At 42.1% G+C, this 23,268-nt stretch overlaps 1 protein-coding gene across 1 annotated transcript in view; it reads left to right on the top strand.

Annotated features, from left to right (window-relative positions):
- POLR1A (RNA polymerase I subunit A) overlaps positions 1–23,268 on the top strand; it is a 36,197-nt gene that overhangs the window by 7,953 nt on the left and 4,976 nt on the right. Inside the window, exons 11-32 of the mRNA XM_074540507.1 lie at positions 203–325; positions 1,984–2,211; positions 4,094–4,348; positions 5,557–5,748; positions 6,183–6,326; positions 7,938–8,121; positions 9,333–9,415; positions 9,528–9,686; positions 9,984–10,082; positions 10,950–11,102; positions 11,295–11,377; positions 12,172–12,337; positions 12,884–13,105; positions 14,088–14,302; positions 14,943–15,110; positions 15,709–15,844; positions 16,548–16,705; positions 17,185–17,299; positions 17,919–18,035; positions 18,764–19,045; positions 20,042–20,242; positions 21,046–21,163. Of these exons, the coding sequence (XP_074396608.1) occupies positions 203–325; positions 1,984–2,211; positions 4,094–4,348; positions 5,557–5,748; positions 6,183–6,326; positions 7,938–8,121; positions 9,333–9,415; positions 9,528–9,686; positions 9,984–10,082; positions 10,950–11,102; positions 11,295–11,377; positions 12,172–12,337; positions 12,884–13,105; positions 14,088–14,302; positions 14,943–15,110; positions 15,709–15,844; positions 16,548–16,705; positions 17,185–17,299; positions 17,919–18,035; positions 18,764–19,045; positions 20,042–20,242; positions 21,046–21,163 (3,601 nt within the window). The remainder of the gene's footprint in view (positions 1–202; positions 326–1,983; positions 2,212–4,093; positions 4,349–5,556; positions 5,749–6,182; positions 6,327–7,937; positions 8,122–9,332; positions 9,416–9,527; positions 9,687–9,983; positions 10,083–10,949; positions 11,103–11,294; positions 11,378–12,171; positions 12,338–12,883; positions 13,106–14,087; positions 14,303–14,942; positions 15,111–15,708; positions 15,845–16,547; positions 16,706–17,184; positions 17,300–17,918; positions 18,036–18,763; positions 19,046–20,041; positions 20,243–21,045; positions 21,164–23,268) is intronic.

The raw sequence follows: 23,268 nt of genomic DNA, 5'->3' as shown, positions 1-23,268 counted from the left end.
ACCTCTCCAGCCACACTGGTCAAACCAACAGTCCATCAATTCTCTCCTCCCTCAGAAAGGAATGCAGAACAATCATTATTTACATGAAAAGTGTGTGAGAAACTCCATTACAAAAATATAAACATCAGAAGGCTTAGAAGAACTTAGAAGAGCAGGGTGACACAGACTTGCAGGTTCTAATTGTCCCCTTGTGTTTCCCAAGCTGTTGGAGAAGAAGGAGGGGCTGTTCCGCAAGCACATGATGGGGAAGCGCGTGGATTTCGCTGCCCGCTCCGTCATCTGCCCCGACATGTACATTGGGACCAACGAGATTGGCATCCCCATGGTGAGCATCCATGGAGGACTGTGTCCTCCTGATGGCAGTTTGGCAGCAGTTTAAAATCCAGGTCTCTCAGTGCTTCAGGAGCTTCACAGATGGATTTCACAGCTACCACATGCACAGACCCACACCTTTGGAAAAGTTTCCCATATGTTTCCCACACGGTACAACAGTGTAGCTGAACAGGCCAGGAAATGAGTATGGTGAAAATATCGAGTTTCAACTGGGAATCTAATTAACCAGGATTTGATTGAGATAGTGGATTTCCTCATCCGTGATTAGCAAAGCCATGTGGGGTGTGGGATGACCAATAGTGATCAAGACTTTGATTAAGAATTTCATCTTGAGAGAACCCTTGATAATTCATCTGCATCCAGACTCATCTGGACTGTTTCCTGCCCAGGGTTAGTAAGGAGGGAGCGGTGAAGTGCAGGAGATTGTTACTGTTCCAAAACGAGAATACCACATCTGTGAAAGGGGAGTTAAAAAAGAAAAAAAAAGAAAAAGGTGTACTTGCTTTGTGGGATTAGGAATTGAAGTAAGTCTGTGCAAAAGTAGATCTTGTTCCTCCTATGCTCTTTGTATAAGGTATTTTTGAGGTATTGCAGTGTTGGTTTCTCTGGGTCTGGATTGAAGGCACTTGAGCTGGTAGTTTCATGCTTGGACTCAGGTGTTTATTATTTCTTATCAGTAAAACAGTCTCACTGCTGTGAGCTCTGCAGCCTTTCATTAGAAAGGCACAAAATGGCTAACAATCTCTTGTTACAAGGGCTTTTAAGACTAAACTATCCAATGAAGAGCTGACACCTGGATTATTTTCCCTTTTAACCCAATAACTGATCCCACAGAGCCCACAATGCGGACTGGTCTGCCCAATTACAAAATGCCACCCAAACCCATGGAGAAGAAGAAGGAAGAAGCAGCATGGAGAAGGAACCCAGGATGACACCCTGTGCCCTCCATCTTGCTGCCATCCACAGCATGCTAAAAATCCCAAACCCTCAATTTCTCCCCAAGTGACACACCTACACTGCTCTCTATAATCTATTTCACACTTCTGTGGATTCCAGTCCATCTTGAAGTTTAGGCAACTTTCTCCATGGATGAGGGTGAAAGTCAGTGCTGCCCTGGGGGTCAGGGCACCGCAGAGCAGACACAGAAATATTCCTGGTGCTCTGGGTTTCCACATTGCAGCCTTAAGAGAAGGCTGTGGTAATGTCACCAGCTTCAACAATCCTTAAGGATTTTTAGCTACACAAAGATGACACCAACCCTGAATTTGAGTTTTTCATTGTCTTGTATTTGTCTTCATTGTATTTGAAGGAAATAGGTAACCTGATGATAATGTGCTTTTTCTCTGTATTTGTTGGCTTATTTGCGGAATCTAAATCCATGATTGCTTTATTTAATTGCTAATTGAGTTTCGTACCACAGTAGAAAATTGTGAAAGGGACGTTGTTTCTATTTGTATGGTAGAGGATTTTAAAACAGAATTGTGTTTATTTGGCACTAGAGTAGAGTGAGGAGATGCATTCAAGAGCTTAAAGTAATTTATATTTGCTTTATATTTCTTAATTTTTGATGCTGTTTGATCAGTGGTTTTTAGATCTTTAAGCCAAAATTGAACAACATGTTATTTCTCTCCTCTCTTCCTTCCTGTCCAGGTGTTTGCCACCAAACTGACCTACCCTCAGCCAGTCACCCCCTGGAACGTCAAGGAGCTGAGGCAGGCTGTCATCAATGGCCCCAAGGTGCACCCTGGGGCCTCCATGGTCATCAACGAGGACGGCTCGCACACGGTGCTGAGCGCCACCAGCCTGAGCCAGCGCGAGGCCATCGCCAAGCAGCTCCTCACCCCCTCCTCAGGGGCGCCCCAGGCAGGCCTGAAGATTGTGAGTATGGGCACGGCCCTCCTCCATCTCTGCTTCGGGGGTTAGGAATGAAAACATGGTACTTTTTCAAATTCTAAACCCCCTTTTTCCTTCCTTTGCTTTCTTCAAATACGCAGTGTGTGGCATTCATGGTGCCAAGATGCAGATTGTTCTCAGTGGTGGCCTTGGCAGTGCTGGCTTAGTTGGGCTCCATGATCTTAGAGGTCTTTTCCAACCTAATTGATTCCATGTCAGTTGTTTCTCTGTGCTACAGTTTAATCAACCTTTTAAACTTCTTAACTGTGTCCCTGTCCCTTGCAAGAGTTGGAAAAGCGCTATTTAGCTACTAGGGCAAAAGTTTTGGTGTTTAATAGTTGTTGTAAGATCTTCTTCTTTGATGGCAAGGCCTTATTGGCATCTTGGGCTTGTGACAGCTGAGTTGCTTTTTAATCTTAGCTATTTGGATAACATGTGACCACTCTTTACACTGTTATAAGGTTAATTTGGATCTCCTGTATGACAGCAGTGGCTGGCACAGGATTTACCAACCCTAGATTTACTATGGCTAAGTCACGTTTTCACATTGTTATGTATTACTTTGTCTGTCATAAAGGCTTAGCAGAGATTTGAAATTTAAGTCTGAGCATTTCTGTGATGTCAGTTCTTTCGGAACCTGTCCCAGAGTTTAACATTTACATTGTACAAACAACTTACCATGCTCTTGTTGGCAATTGCTTAAGTGGATATTTGGATGTTACTAAAAGAAAAATTAAAATGAGACTGTTCTGAGAGACTCTGTTCTAGATGAGAATATATTGTGTTGTACTCAAAGCTGAAATTAAGAGATTCTTGGCTTTTACTTTAGCTAATGGGTCATATTACTCCCTTAGTCTGGGGTGTCCAGGGCTGGGTATATTGTGGGAGGTATCAATTCAGCCCAGTGGACTTTGGATGAAGAGCTGATTGATCACTATGGTTTGGGGGAGTTTATGGGGAATGGCTGTTTGGTGGAGAGCAGAGGGCATTCAGGGGCAAACAGTCTTGATTCTCTCTGAATTTTACACAGAACATGAATACCAGAAGGCTTAGCAGAGATTTGAAATTTAAGTCTGAGTATTTATTTCTGTGATGTCAGTTCTTTCAGAACCTGTCGCAGAGTTAAACATAACAGTATTTAGATTGTACAAACAACTTTCCATGCTCTTGTTGGTAATCAATTAAGTGGATATTTGAATGTTACTAAAAGAAAAATTAGAATGAGACTGTTCTGAGAGACTCTGTTCTAGATGAGGATGTACTGTGTTGTACTCAGAGCTGAACTTAAGAGATTCTTGGCCTTTGCTTCACTTACTGGAAACTGTTAATAGCAGTTCAGCTATTACTCCCTTAGTCTGGGGTGTCCAGGGCTGGGTATATTGTGGGAGGTATCAATTCAGCCCAGTGGGCTTTGGATGAAGAGCTGATTGATCACTATGGTTTGGGGGAGTTAATGGGGAATGGCTGTTTGGTGGAGAGCAGAGGGCATTCAGGGGCAAACAATTGATTCTCTCAGAGTTTTACACAAAACATGAATACCAGAAAGGAGATGTTTTGGAGGACACGGTCTCAAGCTACATCAGAGAAGGTATAGGTTGGATATTAGGAAGAAATTTTTCACTGAATAATAAATTACTGGAATGCTCTTCCCAGGGAGGTGGTAGAATCACCATCTCTGGATGTGTTTAAAAAAGACTGGACTTGGTGCTATAGTCTGATTGAGGTGTGAGGGCACAGGTTGGACTCGACGATCTTAGAGGTCCCTTCCAAGCTCGTGATTCTGTGATTCTGTGGGTCTGTGCGTGTGTTTAAAGCTGAATCAGTGCCCTCTGAGGCACCTGTGGCAGCCCCCCGGTGTCTGTGGCAGGTGTGCCGGCACATCAGGAACGGGGACGTGCTGCTGCTGAACCGGCAGCCCACGCTGCACCGGCCGTCCATCCAGGCGCACCGCGCGCGCATCCTGCCCGCCGAGAAGGTGCTGCGGCTGCACTACGCCAACTGCAAGGCCTACAACGCTGACTTCGACGGCGATGAGATGAACGCCCACTTCCCTCAGAGCGAGCTGGGCAGGGCAGAGGCCTACACCCTGGCCATCACTGATAAACAGTACCTGGTGCCAAAGGCAAGTACGGCTGCCACAGACTTTTATTTCTAGATGCAGTTGTGTCGCAGACATCCTGTGGGAAAAATCCTTTCTTTGGGATTTTTCCTCCTGAGAAGCCGAGAGGCCTCAAGAACAAAATGTAAACATTGATTATCTGCTGTGGAATGTAACAAATAGATCTGTGATTGGCCCATGTAAGATGTTTGTAATTAATGGCCAATCACAGCCCAGCTGGCTTAGATAGAGAGCTGAACCACAAACCTTGGTTATCATTCTTTGCTATTCTATTCTTAGCCAGCCTTCTGATGAAACCTTTTCTTCTAATCTTATAGTATAGTTTTAATATAATATATATTAAAAAAACTATAAATAATATAGTTTTATATAAATGTATTAAATAAATTTATATAAAACTATATTATTTATATAGTTTTATATATTATTTATATATTATTTATATATATTTATATAGTTTTAGTTATAAATAATATAAATTTTTATATAAATTTTATTATAATTATTTATATAGTATATATTATAATATAATATATAAATTATATATATAATATAGTTTTATATATATAAATTTTATATAAAACTGTATTATATGTTGTTTTATGTATGTATATATAATATATAAATATATATAAATATAAAAATATATAATGTAATATAATATAATATAATATAATATAATATAATATAATATAATATAATATAATATAATATAATATAATATAATATAATATAATATAATATAATATAATATAATATAATATGATAATATATGATGATATAGTATATGATAATATAGTATGTGATAATATATGATAAAATAATAAATCAGCCTTCTGAAACATGGAGTCAGATCCTTGTCTCTTCCCTCAACCAAAAACCCCTGTGAACACCGTCCCACAATTGCTTTTGTTTATTTTGTCTAATGATAAATGGGATAATTTTTTAACAGTCTGTTTAATTACTTCTGAGGTTTATTTCTGTTCTTTCTCCACTTGTGGTTCTGTTCCTCTAAAGAAGGCCCAGCACATCCACACAATCTTGTTCCTTTGAGTGGCAGTGTCCAGAAGAGATTCAGCAGAGAGTTGTGCTGTAATGAGTTCTTTACAAATTACTGAAGTGCTTTAATGCAGGGGGAATAATTTTGGGAGCTGGAGGCACACAACTTATTAACCCCCCCCCTCACCACCTTTTTCTTGTTCCCTCTGCAGGATGGGAAGCCTCTTCCTGGCCTGATCCAGGACCACATGGTTTCTGGGGTCAGCATGACACTGCGGGGCTGCTTTTTCACCAGGGAGCAGTACATGGAGCTGGTGTACCGAGGGCTGACAGACAAAAAAGGGAGAATTCAAACCTTTCCTCCAGCCATTGTGAAGCCACAGCCATTGTGGACAGGAAAGCAGGTAGTTTATCATTTACAGGCTTAAAGAATGGTGGTGGTTTTAAAGTAAGCAGAATGCTAATAATAAACCAGTGCTGCTAAGAGTGTTTGAAAGGGCAAATCCTATTGACATCATGTAGGTTTTGGTGTGTGTTTCTGAGCTGTGAAAGCCAACAGACAGCTTTTCTTTTTTAAATTTTAATATATCTAAGTATTGGAAAAATCTTTGCTGTTTTATATTTCTGAATAATTACATAGCTCAGCTCACTGTTCCTTTAGAGGATAGAGTAGCAGGAGGATATTCCTGCCTTGTGAGACTTCCAAGCTTTTAAAACTGTTGTCAGTGGAAAGAATACATGCAGGATGTTGCTTTTCTCATTCATGGCAGATTTTTTAATGTTGAGAAGCGATTATACCAAAAAAATAATTCCTGCCCCTCATCCTGCTTCTTTATAGGTTGTTTCCACATTGTTAATAAACATCATTCCAGACAACCATGCTCCACTGAACTTGACTGGGAAAGCAAAAATTGGTGGGAAAGCCTGGGTAAAGGGACCTGCAAAAGGATATCTGAATCTTGATTCAATGTGTGAATCTCAGGTATGCAACAGCTCTGGGGGTTGGGCTGGGCTGTGTTCTATTAAAATTGTGTGTACAGTAAAGGAATGGGAAGGGAGCAAGGCAGATGACATGTTGTAATCTTCACTGCAGTGTTGTTCTGCTCCATACTCTGCAGCACAGTCCTTCCTGTCTTCTCAAGGGCTCCTCCTGGGCTCTTGACCCACCCCTATTTATTTCAGTTATCCTCACGAGCTACAGCTGCTGCCCAACTAAGGACCCTGCAGCTGCAGCTCATTTGGAGCAACTTAGACCCACACAGATCCCACAATACAACATATATTCAGGCCCCCACACCTATACAGTCCCAGCTCTCAGGCTGCCACAGCTCTCGGCTGTCCGGGGGATTCCATACCTTCTTTCAATGTTTGGTTGTGTGTTCTTCATCACGTCGGGGTCACCAGTTGTTGTAATCTTCGCTGCAGTGTTGTTCTTGCCTCTCTGCTGGGGCTCTTCTCCATTCTCTGCAGCACAGTCCTTTCTATCTTCTCAGGGGCTCCTCCTGGGCTCTTGACCCACCCCTATTTATTTCAGTTACCTTCACGAGCTACAGCTGCTGCCCAACTAAGGACCCTGCAGCTGCAGCTCATTTGGAGCAACTTAGACCCACACAGATCCCACAATACAACATATATTCAGGCCCCCACATTTCCCCCCTTTTCTTTTAACAATTATACAATTACAATATGCATACAGTCCCAGCTCTCAGCTGTCCTAGATACATACATAGAATATATACATATCCCTATACAGTCCCAGCTCTCAGGCTGCCATAGCTCTCGGCTGTCTTTAGATGTTCCAAGGCTCTTTTCTTTAAAGGCCATATTCTTCCAGCTTTCTGCTGCTACAGCTATTCTACAGTCCCAGCTCTCAGGCTGCCACAGCTCTCAGCTGTCCTATCTTCTATAGTCCCAGCTCTCAGGCTGCCACAGCTCTCGGCTGTCCGGGGGATTCCATACCTTCTTTCAATGTTTGGTTGTGTGCTCTTCATCACGTCGGGGTCACCAGTTGTTGTAATCTTCACTGCAGTGTTGTTCTGCTCCATTCTCTGCAGCACAGTCCTTCCTGTCTTCTCAAGGGCTCCTCCTGGGCTCTTGACACACCCCTATTTATCTCAGTTACCTTCACGAGCTACAGCTGCTGCCCAACTAAGGACCCTGCAGCTGCAGCTCGTTTGGAGCAACTCAGACCCACACAGATCCCACAATACAACATATATTCAGGCCCCCACAATGACACAGCTAGAAGCAGATATTTGGCAAAAGTTACTGCCAGAAGTGGCTGAAGGATGGGCCTGGGAGTCAGGAAAAATTCTCTGTGGTCCTGACTTGGGTAGATTCCATCTGGTTTTGTTAGGCAATGTGTCTTCATTGTCAGACTTTATAGGTGCAAAAATGCAGGTGGTGTTAGAAGTTTCATTTCTGCTACAAATTCTGAAAGTACAGATAATCTGACCACATTTACCCATTCACCAACATGCAAGCTTTTTAAACCTATACCAATTTTCACAGAGATTACACAGAAAAATGTTTTGAGTCCTCGTGCAATTAAAATGTCTGTTTTCCTGATTCAAAGCTGTGTGTTATTTTTCAGGTTATCATCAGAGATGGGGAATTGCTGTGTGGAGTCCTGGACAAAGCTCACTTTGGCAGCTCAGCCTACGGGCTGGTGCACTGCTGCTATGAGATCTATGGGGGTGAGACCAGTGGGAAGGTGCTGACGTGTCTGGGGCGCCTCTTCACTGCTTACCTGCAGCTCTACAGGGGCTTCACCATGGGTGAGTGCCTGCAGCACCTCCCGAGGTCTAACCCACACATCTTGGGCATAGTGCATGCTAATTGTGTGAATGAAATTCTGCAGAACTGCCTGGAGTGAGATAGCTGCCTGCCAGCCTTTTCTGATCTTGTTTTTTTGGGGTTTTTTTTGGTGCATACCTGGCCTTCTAAGCATAAAGAGTCTTGAGTATGTCCAACCATTTCTCTTTTCTGTCCTGCCTAGCCAAAGTGTACACAGTTAATATGTCCTGTGCTGAAATTTTGTTTAGATCAAAACCTCGTGTTTTGCTTCTCTGAAAGGTGATTATTGCTTAGAAAGCAGAACAGCTGACAAAACAAGATGAAAACTTCAAGGGCTTGGTGTTTAATCCTTGCACATCACATTTTATGGCAAAACTTTTGGTAAATGTGTTTGTAAAGCTTTTATTACAGGTTTTCAAACTTATGTAAGAGGTATAGAGACACAGTCAACTATCAGCAGTAGTGAGGGGCCAACACAGGGGTATCTTTTGGAGTGAGGAAGGTGACTGATTAACTCACAGGACTCTGAGAGCCAGGGTGCAAAAGTTAGATAGGAAAAGATAACAAGCCTGGGAGCACTGGGCAGTTAAAACATCAGAGAAGAAGTGAGACTGGAGCAGGAGTTTGGGATTTGGTGTTTTGACACAGCCATTTTAGTGACTGTTTTAGTGTCTGTGGCAGGAATCCTCACAAACAGCTCACAGGAGTTCAGGTTCCAGTGGTTAATCTGTTCCCTGGTCCTGTCATCTCAAGGATCTGTATTTTTAATTTATCTGTTCTTAAAAAGCTAAGAAATGCCAGATTGTGAAAAGTTCAACTAATAGGAAGTTTGATGTGGATGGAAGGAAAAAACCAGTTTGATGTGGCTGGTCCATAAAGCATTAGTTTTAGATTTTTTAGAGACTGTTGAAGTTAAGACTCCTTAAATTAGGGAGCTGATTTTGCACTCTTACTGCTTCGTTTATGTTGCTCTTTTATTTTTTTCTTTTATGGCTTAGAACTTCTCCATCCAAAAGCTACTCAGATTTTTTTCTTCTTGTCAAACTGCAGGCCCTGGGTCTAACCATCATTAAAACTTTAGCTTTGACTTCCTTTCCCAGCTCTTCACTCAAAATCCCTGACACCAAATGTGGTTCCTTCCTTGATTTTTTTTCAGTTTAGACCAGTGTGTTCTGTCTCTCCTCTTTAACAGGGATTGAAGATATTTTGGTTAAACGTGATGCAGACCACAAAAGAAAAAAAATCATTGAAAGGTCAAGGCAGAGTGGTATTGAAGTAAGTCTGTTTTGCAGATTTATTTTTTCTTCCATAATGCAAAATTTTTGAAATACTGCTTTGTTCAATCATACCTGCTTAACACCTAAAAATTCCTGTATTTTACTTTCAGGCTGTTAGAGCTGCTCTTAATTTGCCAGAAACAGCATCATGTGAGGAGGTGCAAGGGAAGTGGCAGGATGCCCATCTCTGCAAAGACCAGAGGGATTTTAACATGGTTGATATGAAATTCAAGGAGGAAGTGAACAATTACAACAATGAAGTCAACAAGGTTGGCATTGAGTAATCTGTGCATACTAATCTTGTTTAACTTCCTTATTAAGTTAATTAATGTGGGTGAGCAGTGCCTGACTCTTCTGGAGGCTGAGGCTTTCCATCTGTCCCCAGCTTGGGGCTCCACATGCTGCTTCTCCTGAGTGAGAAGACAAATTAAAATTATAAATAGCAATGGCTGTGATTGCTCATTGTTTCACTTTGTTAAAGCCTTCCACAGGAATTTCTTGGGTTTATTGTTTTGTGAATAATGTTTGGTTTTGTTCCCTTCACTCCCTCCCTCCCAACTCTGTAGGTTTGCATGCCCCTTGGTCTCCACAGGAGCTTTCCAGAGAACAATTTGCAGTTGATGGTACAGTCCGGAGCCAAAGGATCCACTGTGAACACAATGCAGGTAATGCAATAACCAGAAAATGCTTGGCAGCTCTGTGTGCTGATGTGATGTGTCCTAGAATAGAACTGTTGGGAAGCTCTTGTGGGGATATCTGATACCAGGGCAAGGTTTTCATTCTGGACTTTGGTGTGGAAAAATGCTACAAGAATGTAATAAAGACCTCAGTGGGTGATGGAAGAGAGTCAGTGTTTATTATAACCTATTTTTGAATCACTCCTCAGTGCATGAGGGTTTATTGAAATAGCAGAACTGCTTTTGAGAAGGAATGCTGCAGTTTATACAAACAAACCTACTGTACAAGAAATATCTTCTCCTGGCCTCTGTTGGAGACTGACCCTCTCCTTCTTCAACTTCTGAATAGGAACAACAATCTTTGGTTTTGCTAGAAGTAGAAGGATACATTTTCATTTTACCATTTGCAACACAGACACCAAGCTAGAAACACTCTATAAAGATGCCATCTAAAATGGAGAGAATGACCACAGCTCAAAAGGGAGAGCATTTTGGGTTGAGGTTTTTGTTCTGTTTTTAGTACAATGCTGAGAGGTGGTGATGGTAATGTAGAAAAAATATCTACAGTAATTTTAGTTTCACATTTCTGTGTGAAGTATAAAGAGTGAGGTATTGAGGTAATGTTGAGGATGAGTCAGGGTACTGGAATAATTTTAAAAAACCAGGTGAGATCTCCATGCCTTTTCTGCCCCTCAGTGGGTGGAGCATTCCATGAACAATTCCACGTGGAGCTACAGAGCATTTCCTCAACATTTGACCTTTTTTTACTGTATTTTTCAAGAAAAATCACTAAACTTATGTGAACAAAAAGCTGGATGGAAAAGTGATGTTTCCTTTTTTCCTGCCCACGTTTAGATTTCTTGTTTGCTGGGCCAGATTGAGCTGGAAGGCCGAAGACCCCCACTGATGGCATCTGGCAAATCACTGCCATGTTTCCAGCCCTATGACTTTTCCCCTAGCTCAGGAGGATTTGTGACTGGCAGATTTCTCACTGGCATCAAACCTTCTGTAAGTTTAAGGCTGCTTATGTTGATACTGAAGTTTATTTGAGTATTGGTATTTTAATAAAGAGCATCTGCAATTAGAGATAAATGGACTTTGCTCACCCTGGTTTCATGTGAAGCTTTTGAGGAAGAACATAAATTGCCAGTGTTGATGCACTTATTGGCAGAATGCTGATGGTGTTGTGCTTGTGTTTAGGAATTCTTCTTTCACTGCATGGCTGGCAGGGAAGGCCTTGTGGACACAGCTGTCAAAACCAGCCGTTCTGGGTACCTGCAAAGGTGAGAGGCCTGCTTGAGAATTGGAGCCTTTAAAAGCTCCTGTTGTTGGTTGTTGATTTTTCTCTTTTTTTCTGAGAAAGTTCTGTAGACTCTAAGTGCCTGCATTGCTTAGATTTAACTTCACTGTGTTTGATTTCTACAAAATAGTCTGAATGCTGCTTGTTGTAAGTACAATTTTCTAGAGATCTAGATCAACATTATCATTTGATCTTTATCATTTGAACAGCATGATCATTATAATTTGATCATTATCATATGAACATTATCATTTCAACAGCAGCAGCTTCTCCTTTTGCAGAAATAATTTTTCTGGTACAAATACAGATAGGTGTACAAGTTCCAGGCAGCTCTAGTTTTTCTTGGCCACATTGAGTGGCTCTTGTCCTTAGTCAAGCAACACCTCCAGTATATATAGAAGAAAATGGAACTTTTTAATTGTATCAGAGGGTAGTGAGGAGTTCTAAAGGAGGGATGCCCCTTTCTTCCAGAAAACTGTTAAAGCATGACAGCAGAAAAGGAGAGTGATTTACTGTTTCATTTTAGGTCAGATCAGTCCAAGGAGGCTGGAGGGAGCAGCAGGCTGAAAGCTTTATACATTTAGCATTTCACTTGAGTGTTGTGTCTATAGGATTTTGGCTTCCAGAATTCCTGACCAGCCCTTAAGTACACTTAAGATGTTGATGACAACAGTGGGTTTTGTGTTAGAGTTGTATCATTCTTGTTGCTTTGTAGCCTCTTAACAGCATTTTTCTTATATTTTGGGGTTTTTTCCCATTTTTTTCCCTCTGGAATAGGTGTATCATAAAACATTTGGAAGGGCTGGTGGTTCAGTATGACCTGACTGTACGAGACAGTGATGGCAGCGTGGTGCAGTTTCTGTATGGAGAAGATGGGCTTGATATCCCTAAAACTCAGTTCTTACAGCCTGAGCAGTTTCCTTTCATTGCAGAAAACTATGAGGTACAACACCTAAATCTTTAGTTAATTTATGAGGGGTGAAGGGGAGACTGAAACACGTGGTCAACATCTGGCACATCTGTCAGGGATCCAGTGGCAACACTTGTTTGTCTCAGTTACTTTCAGACTAATGTACGATTTTATTTGCCATTGTATTCAAAGTATGGAAGCAATCTGAAGTCTGCAGCTTGATTTCAGCATCTCAATTTCAGCAGAGCACCAAGCACTCTCTGTTCTAACTCTGCACTTGAATTCAGCAAAGATGACTTCACTTTTCAGTCTGTCAAGTTTGATTCAATTTTACCAGTATCACCACTGGTGATTAACTTTTACCAGTGTCACTGCTTATTATAGAGTGGTGATAATAGCATAAAGTTGTAAGGGTTTGTCTCAGTTGGATTGAAAACCAAATTTGAGGGTTTTGTCTCAGTTGGATTGAAAACCAAATTTGAAAATTACTTTATAGCAATGACCTTCTCAGTTTGCTTTGCCTTTTCTGGTACAGTGAGGACAGAGAGAAGAATAATCATACCAATTACTTTCTTACAGGTAATCCAGAAGAGAAACCATCTGGATGAAGCTTTAGCAAGGATGGAGTCTCACCAAGCTAACCAGCAGTTCAAAGCCATCAAAAAGTGGCGAGCCAGACACCAAAACTCTGTGCAAAGAGAAGGAGGCTTCCTGTTGTTTTCCCAAAAGAAATTGGCAAGTTTGAAAGCACAGGTTCCAGGAGGTGAAATAAAGAATGGAAGAGATCCTGCTACTTTACAGGTAACAGAGAGGCAGTTGAACTGATCAAACCTTTCAAAAGAAGTTACAGAATTCAGTATCTTTTGTTTAATTGCTCTGTGAATCCCAAAGTATTTCACAGTCTAACTAAACAAGTTGCCTTTTAAAGGAATCTTGTCAAGTATGTGGGTGATAAGCTGAGATTTATTAAAGTCTGAGGACCCTGGTGCTAGGGAAGAGGCTAAAAACTGAGATAAATGTGTTGTTAGGTCATGTTTGTGAATGCTTTGGAGGAGTTGTTTCTGTTTAATGGTGGGTTATTTGGTTTTTTCATGTACACAAAGTAAATCTCTCTTACATGGACAGCTTTCTGCTAGCTGGATGAGAGCCTGTTTGAATACCAAAAATCAGAGAGCTGAGCCAGCCCTGCCTGGTTTATCCAAAAAAATACTCCTGTTTAAGCCTCTTGTCCGTCACAGCACTGTCTATAAGACATGGCTTCTACTGAGGGTGGCGTGTGGACACAGAATTCAGACAGGTCCTGCTTCACAGCCTTGCTGTCACAAGAAATTTATCCTGGTGGAACTTGGGCAGTTGGCATGAAACTCCAGGTTGAAGGTGTTGAGAGATAACTGTGTGAGCTTGTCTGCAAAAGCTGTTTTTCCTAATCAAAGGTTTATTGATTGAGCTGTGCTGAATTTGTGTTGCTCTTGACACTTTTTAATAACTCCTAGTTTTTGATTTCATTCCCAGTTAAAATAATTCTTTGAGGCATTATTTCACTGCTTTAGTTACTGTGGAGTAGTTACATAAGTTGGGGTATTTTTAGGCATGTAAAGAATCTTGAAATAAATTGACTTGAAAAGTGTTAAATGTCAGGAAAAGGAGCACACCATATTTGCAGCTGAGCTGTTTGCTGTGTGTGTACACCCCTACACTCTGCCCAGCTCTCCTTTCCTCCTTCACTGCTGCTTGTTTGCTTGTGGATAAAGCAGCCAGCCTAAAAACCTCCTCTCGTTTTCAGTTGTTGAAGATGTGGTATGAGCTTGATGAGAAGAAGCAAAGGAAGTACCTGAAGAAGACAAACAAGTGTCCTGACCCAAGCCTGGGGGTTTGGCGCCCAGATACTTATTTTGCATCAGTTTCAGAAACATTTGAGAAGGGAGTTGAAGGCTATATCAGTAAATGGGAATCTGAGAACAGCCGGAGCTACATGCACACAGCACTTTCTTCTGCTAGGTAAAAACCTCTCAGTGTCTTCTTTGCACTGAGCCAAAACCCAAAATACCTTTTTGCAGCAAATTGGCTAAAACTGAAAAGTCTTTACCAAGCCTTGTTTCTGTTGTGGCTATTGTGAAGCTAAGCACTGGGTTTCAAAATGGTTCTTGAAAGCCAAATATGTTTAGTGTGCAGTGGGGAGGCTCTGGTGATCTGTTCCTTCCAAACCTGAGTTTTCCATGCTGCTGAGGGTTTTAGCAAAGCCTCTCTGGAGCCACAGCAATGTATTGCTGTCCCCATGCATATAAAATAATACTTTATAGTGATCTTGAAAACCACAGTATGCTCTTGATGCACCTTGGAGTTAGCAAGGCTGTTAGCAAGTGCAAGTGGGAGTTAAATGGACTTTCTTTTGACATTCTGGGAATTGGCAGCAGAACTAAAATACAATTTGGCCAAGGCCACAGTTCTGTGTTAATGGGCTGTGTTTGTCAGATCAGATGGGGATAGACAGTTTTACAGTTTCTGGAGTGTATTTATCTATAAGCTACCAGGAGAAATTGTCTCAAAGTTGTGACTTCATTGAACTGAGCAATGATTTATTCTTTTCTGAGTTTTTTATTTTGTACATTGAGCTAAACCTCTCATTTCCTGTCTCCAGGTTAAAGGATCTGTTGTATTTAAAGTGGCAGCGTTCTCTCTGTGACCCAGGAGAGGCTGTGGGGCTTCTTGCTGCTCAGAGCATTGGGGAACCTTCAACACAGATGACTCTGAACACCTTTCACTTTGCTGGCAGAGGTGAAATGAATGTCACACTGGGTATTCCAAGGTGAGAAAGCTGTGTCCTCAGTGGGCTCTTTATTTTAGGCACAGTTGTACTAGGTACACTAGCAGGTGAATATTGAGGGTGCACAGTCCTTCAGTGCCCTTGTAAATTTTCCCTGTTTGGAATATTTTAATGTTTTACAATTTGCCAGTTCTTTTGGTTCTTTTTGCAGATACTAAAGATCTGTGAAGGCCCCTTACTCTAATCTAATGTACAGCAAATCATCAGTTTATTTGGAATAGTGTGGGTCCTGACCTGGCCTCATGTGGCAGTGTGGGGTGCCTTAGGTGGGGATTGTGTTGCTTCAGAGAAGCACAGGAGGGGAAGAACACACAAGGAAACATCCATCATGCATCTGTAGGAAACAGATCTCATTAGTCCTTCTGTTCTTGGAACAGTTTATTATCATCTCTTCTCTTTTCATAACTGGGGGAATCAGAGCAGAGAAAAGGAGCAGTGCAGTGTGACCACAGCTCTGGGTACACATGGCTTTGGTGGAACTGCCAGTTGCTGCATTCTGCCTAATGAAATTACCTAGATAATTACTTGATTTGCATAGTGCTTTTATGGCTTAATTGGAATGATAATTCTTTGTTTAAAGGTTGAGGGAAATACTGATGGTGGCCAGCTCAAACATTAAAACACCAATGATGAGTGTTCCTGTGCTCAATACCAAGAAAGCTCTCAAAAAGGTGAAACACCTTAAGAAACTGCTCACAAGAGTGTGCTTGGCTGAGGTGAGATTTCTTTTCAGTGCATCTTTTGAGAGTCAGCAAAACAAACTCTCCTCTTTGAGCTCATCAGTAGTTTGCTATGCCAGAGTCTTTGGCTTTTTCTCAAACACATTTTCCTCTGTCTGTAGAATTGGAGGGATTCTGTTTTGTCTTTGAGACAGGCTCATCTGGCTGTGATTGACATAGAGCTCAGATAGAAACCTTTCCATCTGTCCCCCATTCCTTCCTCATCTCACACACATTGCTGTGCTCACTAGAAGCAGAACATGTGTCTCTGTGGAGATTGATTACACTGGAATGTGTTCTGTGTTGCTCCTTCCTGGCACTGCACCCTTGTGCTCTCCTCCATGCCCTCCCCTTTCTATTTTTCCACCTCTTGTGAGTTGAAAGCAGCCAAAATCAGGTTAAGACTTAGCTCTGTCCTGCTCTGTGAGCATGGTCAGTAAAATGAACCTGTAGGCCTCCTGAGAGGGGTAATCTCTTGTGAAGGAGGTGGGTGGGAGGTGAGGCTTTTCCAGTATTGTCTGAGTTAATTGTTGGGAAGACAAAAAGTGCAGTAGGGTACAGTCCTTTTGCCCAGGAGCCTCCAGAAAAGTTTGCCAGTTAGCCTTGTGTAATTCTGGTTTCCTGTGAAAAGCAGAACTGCAGGAAACAAATGAGTAACATCATCAAAGGAGTAACATTCCTACTTGGGAATGCTTTGTAGGTCCTGGAGAAAGTGGACATTGAGGAGTCCCTGCATGTGAAGCACAAGCTGAACAAGCATCGCCTCTACAAAATCAGATTCCATTTCTTGCCCCATGAATGTTACCGGGAGGAGAAGTGTGTGAAGCCCAGGCAGATCTTGCACTTCATGGAAACAAGGTGAGTTTGCTTTTAGGTACTTTAATATTTGCTTTTCTTTTGCTTTTTTATGGGTTTTGCATGTGGTTGATTACAGCTGGTGCGGCTTTTAGAGCAACAGTTCCAGCAGAATTGCAGAAAAAAATTACACATTTTTTTGAATAAAATTGACAATTTTATTATTCAAGTTCAGTAATGAACCATCTCTTCTGAAGGCCGATTTGATGTGCAGATTTTATATCCAGATGAGTGTATAATTTTATGCTTTGGATGCACAGCTATATCTGTGACAGTAACAGAGCTCATACCAACCTTTTGATTCCTAAATTAATGAGAAGGGGTTGAGAAAAATTATTTGCATTATCCTAGAAGTACTTTTATCCAACAGGGAATAATGTCCTGTTATGAATTATGTTAACCAAAATAAATAAATTTTTTGATAACTTCACATTTTCTGTGGCACTGCTGAACTTTGACATTCTGAGTTGCTTCTCTGTCAGGTTTTTTAAAATTCTTCTGGAAGCAATTAAAAGGAAGACTACAAAGATGGCATCTTTTAATGAAGTCAGCACTCGGAAGACAACTCGGAAGGATTTAGATGATGAGCAAGACAAGGTACAACAAAACATCACCTGACAAACATCTCATTTCCTTCACTGGTGTTGAGAACCAGAATTGGAAAAGGGTAGCATGTTTCAGTGCACACCAAATGTGTGAATACTAAAGTGCTACTGAAATACTTAGTACATAAACTGTCTTTGTGTTCTCATAAAATTAACAAGAAAATTGAAGTTTTTGTGTATTAATTCCTGATTTGCTTAAGACTGTACTCTGAAAATGCCTGCTCATTTTGGCTTCTTTGGGACAAAAACACATCACTCTTCTTGCTCTCAGATCAGGTTCCTGTTGGAGCTGTGGTTGTCAAAAACTTTGGGGAAGCTCCTTTGTTCATAGGAATGCCTTTGCATGTTCCTTCACTCCTCTCCCATCAAGGAATGTCAGAGCAGAGTGACAGCTTATCCATCTTGTAGACATTCATCTTGTTAAATGTTGAAGTTATCAGGAGCACAAGTTCATTTCTTTCTAGTAGTGGACACACAGAAAGTAATTTTTTCTGTAAAGGCGGAACATTGAACAAGAGATGGTTAAACTCCAGATGTTTGGCTGAAGCCTTTCAATGCTGTTGGCACTGACTGGCAGTCAGCCTGATCATCTCTCTGTCATGGATTTTTAGACCCTGAACAGTCTGGAAGCTGTAGCAGAGGAAGAAGAGAACATTGTTGATGCAGAAGCTGATGAAGGGGATGGTGATGCTACAGAAACAAAACGGAGGAAGAACCAGGAGGAGGAGGTAATGGCTTTATAGGTGCTCAGCACTGCTCTTGAATTCCCTGTTTCTTCTGTGTTTGACTTGGGAAGGAAAACCTCCATTGAAACAAAATGCTGAAAAAAACCAAACCCCACTTGAAAGGGAAATAGAGGTTTTCTCCTTCTTTGGGCTGAAGAGTTTTCATTTGTGTCTTTTTTGAAGCTTTGTTCTTCAGGCATTTGGGTGGGTGTGTCTGGCAGTCAGGCTGTGCTGAACTTCACCTTAATTTTATCTTTTGCTAATTCCAATGCTATTAATTGTTTTTAACACTTTACTGTGGTTCTTAAAAAATAGTTTCCCTGCATGTTTCTATGTGTTCAGTACTTCATAATAAGCTCTTAAAAGGTGGAGTGCTGTAATTTCAGCAAGAGGGTGGGGTAACTGAAAATCTGAGGGAATCCTATCATCAGTTGGATTATGGGAAGAAATTGGACTGTCTTGGGGACAGCAAACTAAATTTTGCTACAGTCTCAACATCCTGTAGCATCCTGGACTGTGTTGAGAAATAATGGTAAGATTATAAAGAAATAAAGACTGAACTGAATATGTTGTGTTATTTTCTTTACAACAAAATTGCATTTTCTTTGTGCTGTAGGGGCAAGATCCTTGCAACTCAGCAGTGAAGAACATCCCAGAACTGGACTGTTCCTGGTGTGCTGTGTCTCTGTACAGGTTCTGGCTCAGATAAACACAGAGTTATTTCTTTGCAGGTTGATTATGAGAGTGAAGAAGAGAACGGGGAAGAAAACGTGAATGAGAATCCAGAAGATGAAGAGGCTGAATCTGAAAAAGAAGAAGGGACTTCTGGTGCTGAAGAGGATCAGAACAGAGCAGAGGGTGAAGATTCTCAGCACCTTTCCTTTGTGTCTCAGGCTAAAAAAGGGAAAGATCACTTGCTGAAGTCAGCAGAGGTGCGAGTGAGCGCTGTTGTGGAGAGCCACCCGTCCATACAGGATTACACCTTCGACACTGAGAGTGAGCTTTGGTGTGAGGTAAGGTGGAAAACATCTCTGGCTGCTTGCACAGTGCTACCTCCCATAACTAATGGCTCTTTTCAGTGCAGTGCTGCTGTTCTGTCTCAGCAGTCCCATGTGAATACAGAAAGCGGCACTACAAATACAAAGTGGCAATACGAATGTATTTTTTGATGGCATTTTTAGTAATTTCTCATTTTCAGAACACCTCATGGAACTTTTTCTAAAATCAATTTTTTGACAGGTTTATTGTTTTAATCTTTTAGTATATGATGGTCTGCTGTGGTGGTGTTCACAGGGGTCTTAGGGTGAGGGAAGAGATGAGAATGTTTACTCCATGTTTCAGAAGGCTTGATTTATTATTTTATGATATATATTATATTAAAACTGTACTAACAGAATAGAAGAAGGGATTTCATTAGAAGGCTAGCTGAGAATTGAAAAGGAATGGAATGATAACAAAGGCTTGTGACTGACTGAGACAGTCTGGACAGCTGGACTGTGATTGGCCATTAATTAGAAACAACCACATGAGACCAATCCCAGATGCACCTGTTGCATTCCACAGCAGCAGATAATAATTGTTTACATTTTGTTCCTGAGGCCTCCCAGCTTCTCAGGAGAAAAAATCCTAAGGAAAGGATTTTTCATAAAAGATGTCTGTGGCAGTCTGCTGTGTAGCCCTTGATGAATAAAAGTGATGGCTGAACTGTTGATAAAAATGTAAACATCTTAATAAAGAAATAAAAACCTCAACGAGCATATACCTGACAGGAGAGATAAACAAACAAACAAAAAATTGCTGTCCTTGTAAGTTGAGACCTCAAAAGCAATGTGGATGAGTGATCCTAGGATGGGGAGTTCACATTGCCATCACTCACCTCTAATTCCAGTCAGACATTTATGCTCCCTAACACACAGCGAGGGTAATTCCACGTGTCAGCCTTTTGCCTGAAGAGTGCTGCCTGCTGAGGCTGCTGTTGAAGCCTCCTTCCCTGTGCTGTTTCCCATCAGGTTTCCCTGGCCCTGCCTCTGACCAAGGTGTACTTTGACGTGTCGTCGCTGCTGGCGGCGCTGGCGCGCAGCACGGTGATCCACGAGGTGAAGGGCATCACACGCTGCCTGCTCAATGAGGGCACCAGCAAGGAGGGACACAAGGAGTCTGTTCTCCAGACAGAAGGGATCAACCTGGCAGAGCTCTTCAAATACTCTGATGTGTGTCATCTGTTTCTAACCCCAATTTCAATGTTCTTTTGTGTCTGGGGGAGATGGTGGGTGATGGATGTCATTTCAGTTTCTCAGGGGTGATGTGGAGCCTTTCAGCTCCTGAACTGTTTTCCTCCTCCTTTTTATCCCCAGATTTATTCAGTACATCTTTTCTCAAGGGAGAAAGGAGCCTTTTCTCAAGGGCAGCTTGCAAATCAGTGTTTGTGCAGCAGCCAGGGCCTAATGACAGATGATTTCACACCATTCTTCTCTCTGTGTCTCTCTAAATGTTACTTGAGGGAGTTCTTCATCTCAATGAATTGCAGTGCTTGGAGATGAATAGTTCTGTTATCCCATCTAGGCCATAGCTCTCCAAATACAGGATTGTTTTAATCTGCATCTTCTCTTTTGCTAATAGTTCTGGCTGGCTGAGCCACACTGGGCATTGCATTGTGTTGTTTGGAAGACTTTAACTTGTTTTCTGTTAAGTCTTCTTTTGGAAGGCTTTAACTTGTTTAACTTGTTTTCTGGTGTAATTTGTTAGCTTGCTTTTTGTGATTTCAGTTAATTTTCTCCTGTGGTGAATTTTGACTCCAGTGCTCCTATTCATCTATTTAATGCTGCTTAACACAAATCCTCAGAATCATTTTTCTCTGTGTTTGACAGCTAGGCTGATGCCTAGTTATTCTGTAACTCTTGGTGCTGCTTAAGTTCATGAAAAACATAGGAAAAAAATCTGTCTTAGTTTAAGTTATTTAGAAATACAGAGCAACTGTTCTCCTAACTTGTGTCTCTGTTTTTTCTGCTTTCAGATTTTGGACCTGAACAGACTTTATTGCAATGATATCCATTCCATGGCTAAGAATTATGGAATTGAATCAGCCCTGAGGGTGATTATAAAGGAAATAAAAGATGTATTTGCTGTATATGGTAGGATTTCTTTGTATTTTATAGTCTTTAATAACATTAAGATAGGAAAATACAGACACGTGCTTTCAGATATGGTTTTGCATGATCTTTTCATTTATGTGCTTATTTTTAGGTTGCAGGTTTTAATTATTGTAGAGTATTCTGTTAATTATTAATTTTCTTTTAATCAGTAGGAAACAGGTAAGATTAAATTTATTCCCTTTCACAGTTTTTCCATTTTGGTACATTTTTTGCAAGCTGCAAGTTTCAGACCAATTAATTATTAATGTCTGAGGAAGCCAACTGTTAGACTTGTGCAGTGGCCCTGAGAAGAGGCTCAATGTTGCCTCACTTTGCCTTTTTAATGATGGGAGCCCAGGCTCCTGAGATTTTCTATCTTTGCTAAAACAGCTGCACTGCATTGTCTGAATGTTCTTCTTTTAGGTGATTCAGAGAGCTCAGCCTGGGCAGCCTGCATGGCTTCAGAGGCACTCACTGGGAAATAAACCATTGAAATTAGGGGAGATTAATACAGTGGGAATTTTAGCAAGCAGTTATAGCAAACAGATTTGCCAGCTGGCAGCTCAGAATGGTCTGACCTACAAGTTGTTCAAGAACTGCTCAGTAAATGTTGACAGAGCTGTTAATGACCCCCATTACACTGAGTCCACACGTGTAAGTTAGGAATAAATGCATTTTTTTTAGCCTGAACAGGGATTTCTGTGAATGCCTGATGTCATGCACAGAGGACATCAGAGCCTTTGTGACTCTGGGGCCCAGCTAGTCCAGGCCACCAGGTGAGAGGCAGGAGCTCTGTCCCTGATGGATGTGTGAGCTCTGTCCATCCCTGATGGATGTGTGAGCTCTGTCCCTGATGGATGTGTGAGCTCTGTCCCTCCCTGATGGATGTGTGAGCTCTGTCTATCCCTGATGGATGTGTGAGCTCTGTCCATCCCTGATGGATGTGTGAGCTCTGTCCCTGATGGATGTGTGAGCTCTGTCCCTCCCTGATGGATGTGTGAGCTCTGTCCCTGATGGATGTGTGAGCTCTGTCCATCCTGATGGATGTGTGAGCTCTGTCCCTGATGGATGTGTGAGCTCTGTCCATCCCTGATGGATGTGTGAGCTCTGTCCATCCCTGATGGATGTGTGAGCTCTGTCCATCCCTGATGGATGTGTGAGCTCTGTCCCTGATGGATGTGTGAGCTCTGTCCCTCCCTGATGGATGTGTGAGCTCTGTCCCTGATGGATGTGTGAGCTCTGTCCATCCTGATGGATGTGTGAGCTCTGTCCCTGATGGATGTGTGAGCTCTGTCCATCCTGATGGATGTGTGAGCTCTGTCCATCCCTGATGGATGTGTGAGCTCTGTCCATCCTGATGGATATGTGAGCTCTGTCCCTCCCTGATGGATGTGTGAGCTCTGTCCATCCCTGATGGATGTGTGAGCTCTGTCCATCCCTGATGGATGTGTGAGCTCTGTCCCTGATGGATGTGTGAGCTCTGTCCATCCCTGATGGATGTGTGAGCTCTGTCCATCCTGATGGATGTGTGAGCTCTGCCATCCCTGATGGATGTGTGAGCTCTGTCCATCCCTGATGGATGTGTGAGCTCTGTCCATCCCTGATGGATGTGTGAGCTCTGTCCCTGATGGATGTGTGAGCTCTGTCCATCCCTGATGGATGTGTGAGCTCTGTCCCTGATGGGTGTGTGAGCTCTATCCCTGATGGATGTGTGAGCTCTGTCCCTGATGGGTGTGTGAGCTCTGTCCCTGATGGGTGTGTGAGCTCTGTCCCTGATGGATGTGTGAGCTCTGTCCATCCTGATGGATGTGTGAGCTCTGTCCCTCCTGCTGGATGTGTGAGCTCTGTCCATCCCTGATGGATGTGTGAGCTCTGTCCATCCCTGATGGGTGTGTGAGCTCTGTCCCTGATGGATGTGTGAGCTCTGTCCATCCTGATGGATGTGTGAGCTCTGTCCCTGATGGATGTGTGAGCTCTGTCCCTCCCTGATGGATGTGTGAGCTCTGTCCATCCCTGATGGATGTGTGAGCTCTGTCCCTGATGGATGTGTGAGCTCTGTCCCTCCCTGATGGATGTGTGAGCTCTGTCCATCCTGATGGATGTGT

The sequence above is a fragment of the Zonotrichia albicollis genome, chromosome 5 (genome assembly GCF_047830755.1).
Source record: "Zonotrichia albicollis isolate bZonAlb1 chromosome 5, bZonAlb1.hap1, whole genome shotgun sequence".
Taxonomy (NCBI): Eukaryota; Metazoa; Chordata; class Aves; order Passeriformes; family Passerellidae; genus Zonotrichia; species Zonotrichia albicollis.
The sequence above is the reverse complement of the archived record's forward strand: the minus strand, read 5'-3'. Positions and strand labels throughout refer to the sequence as shown.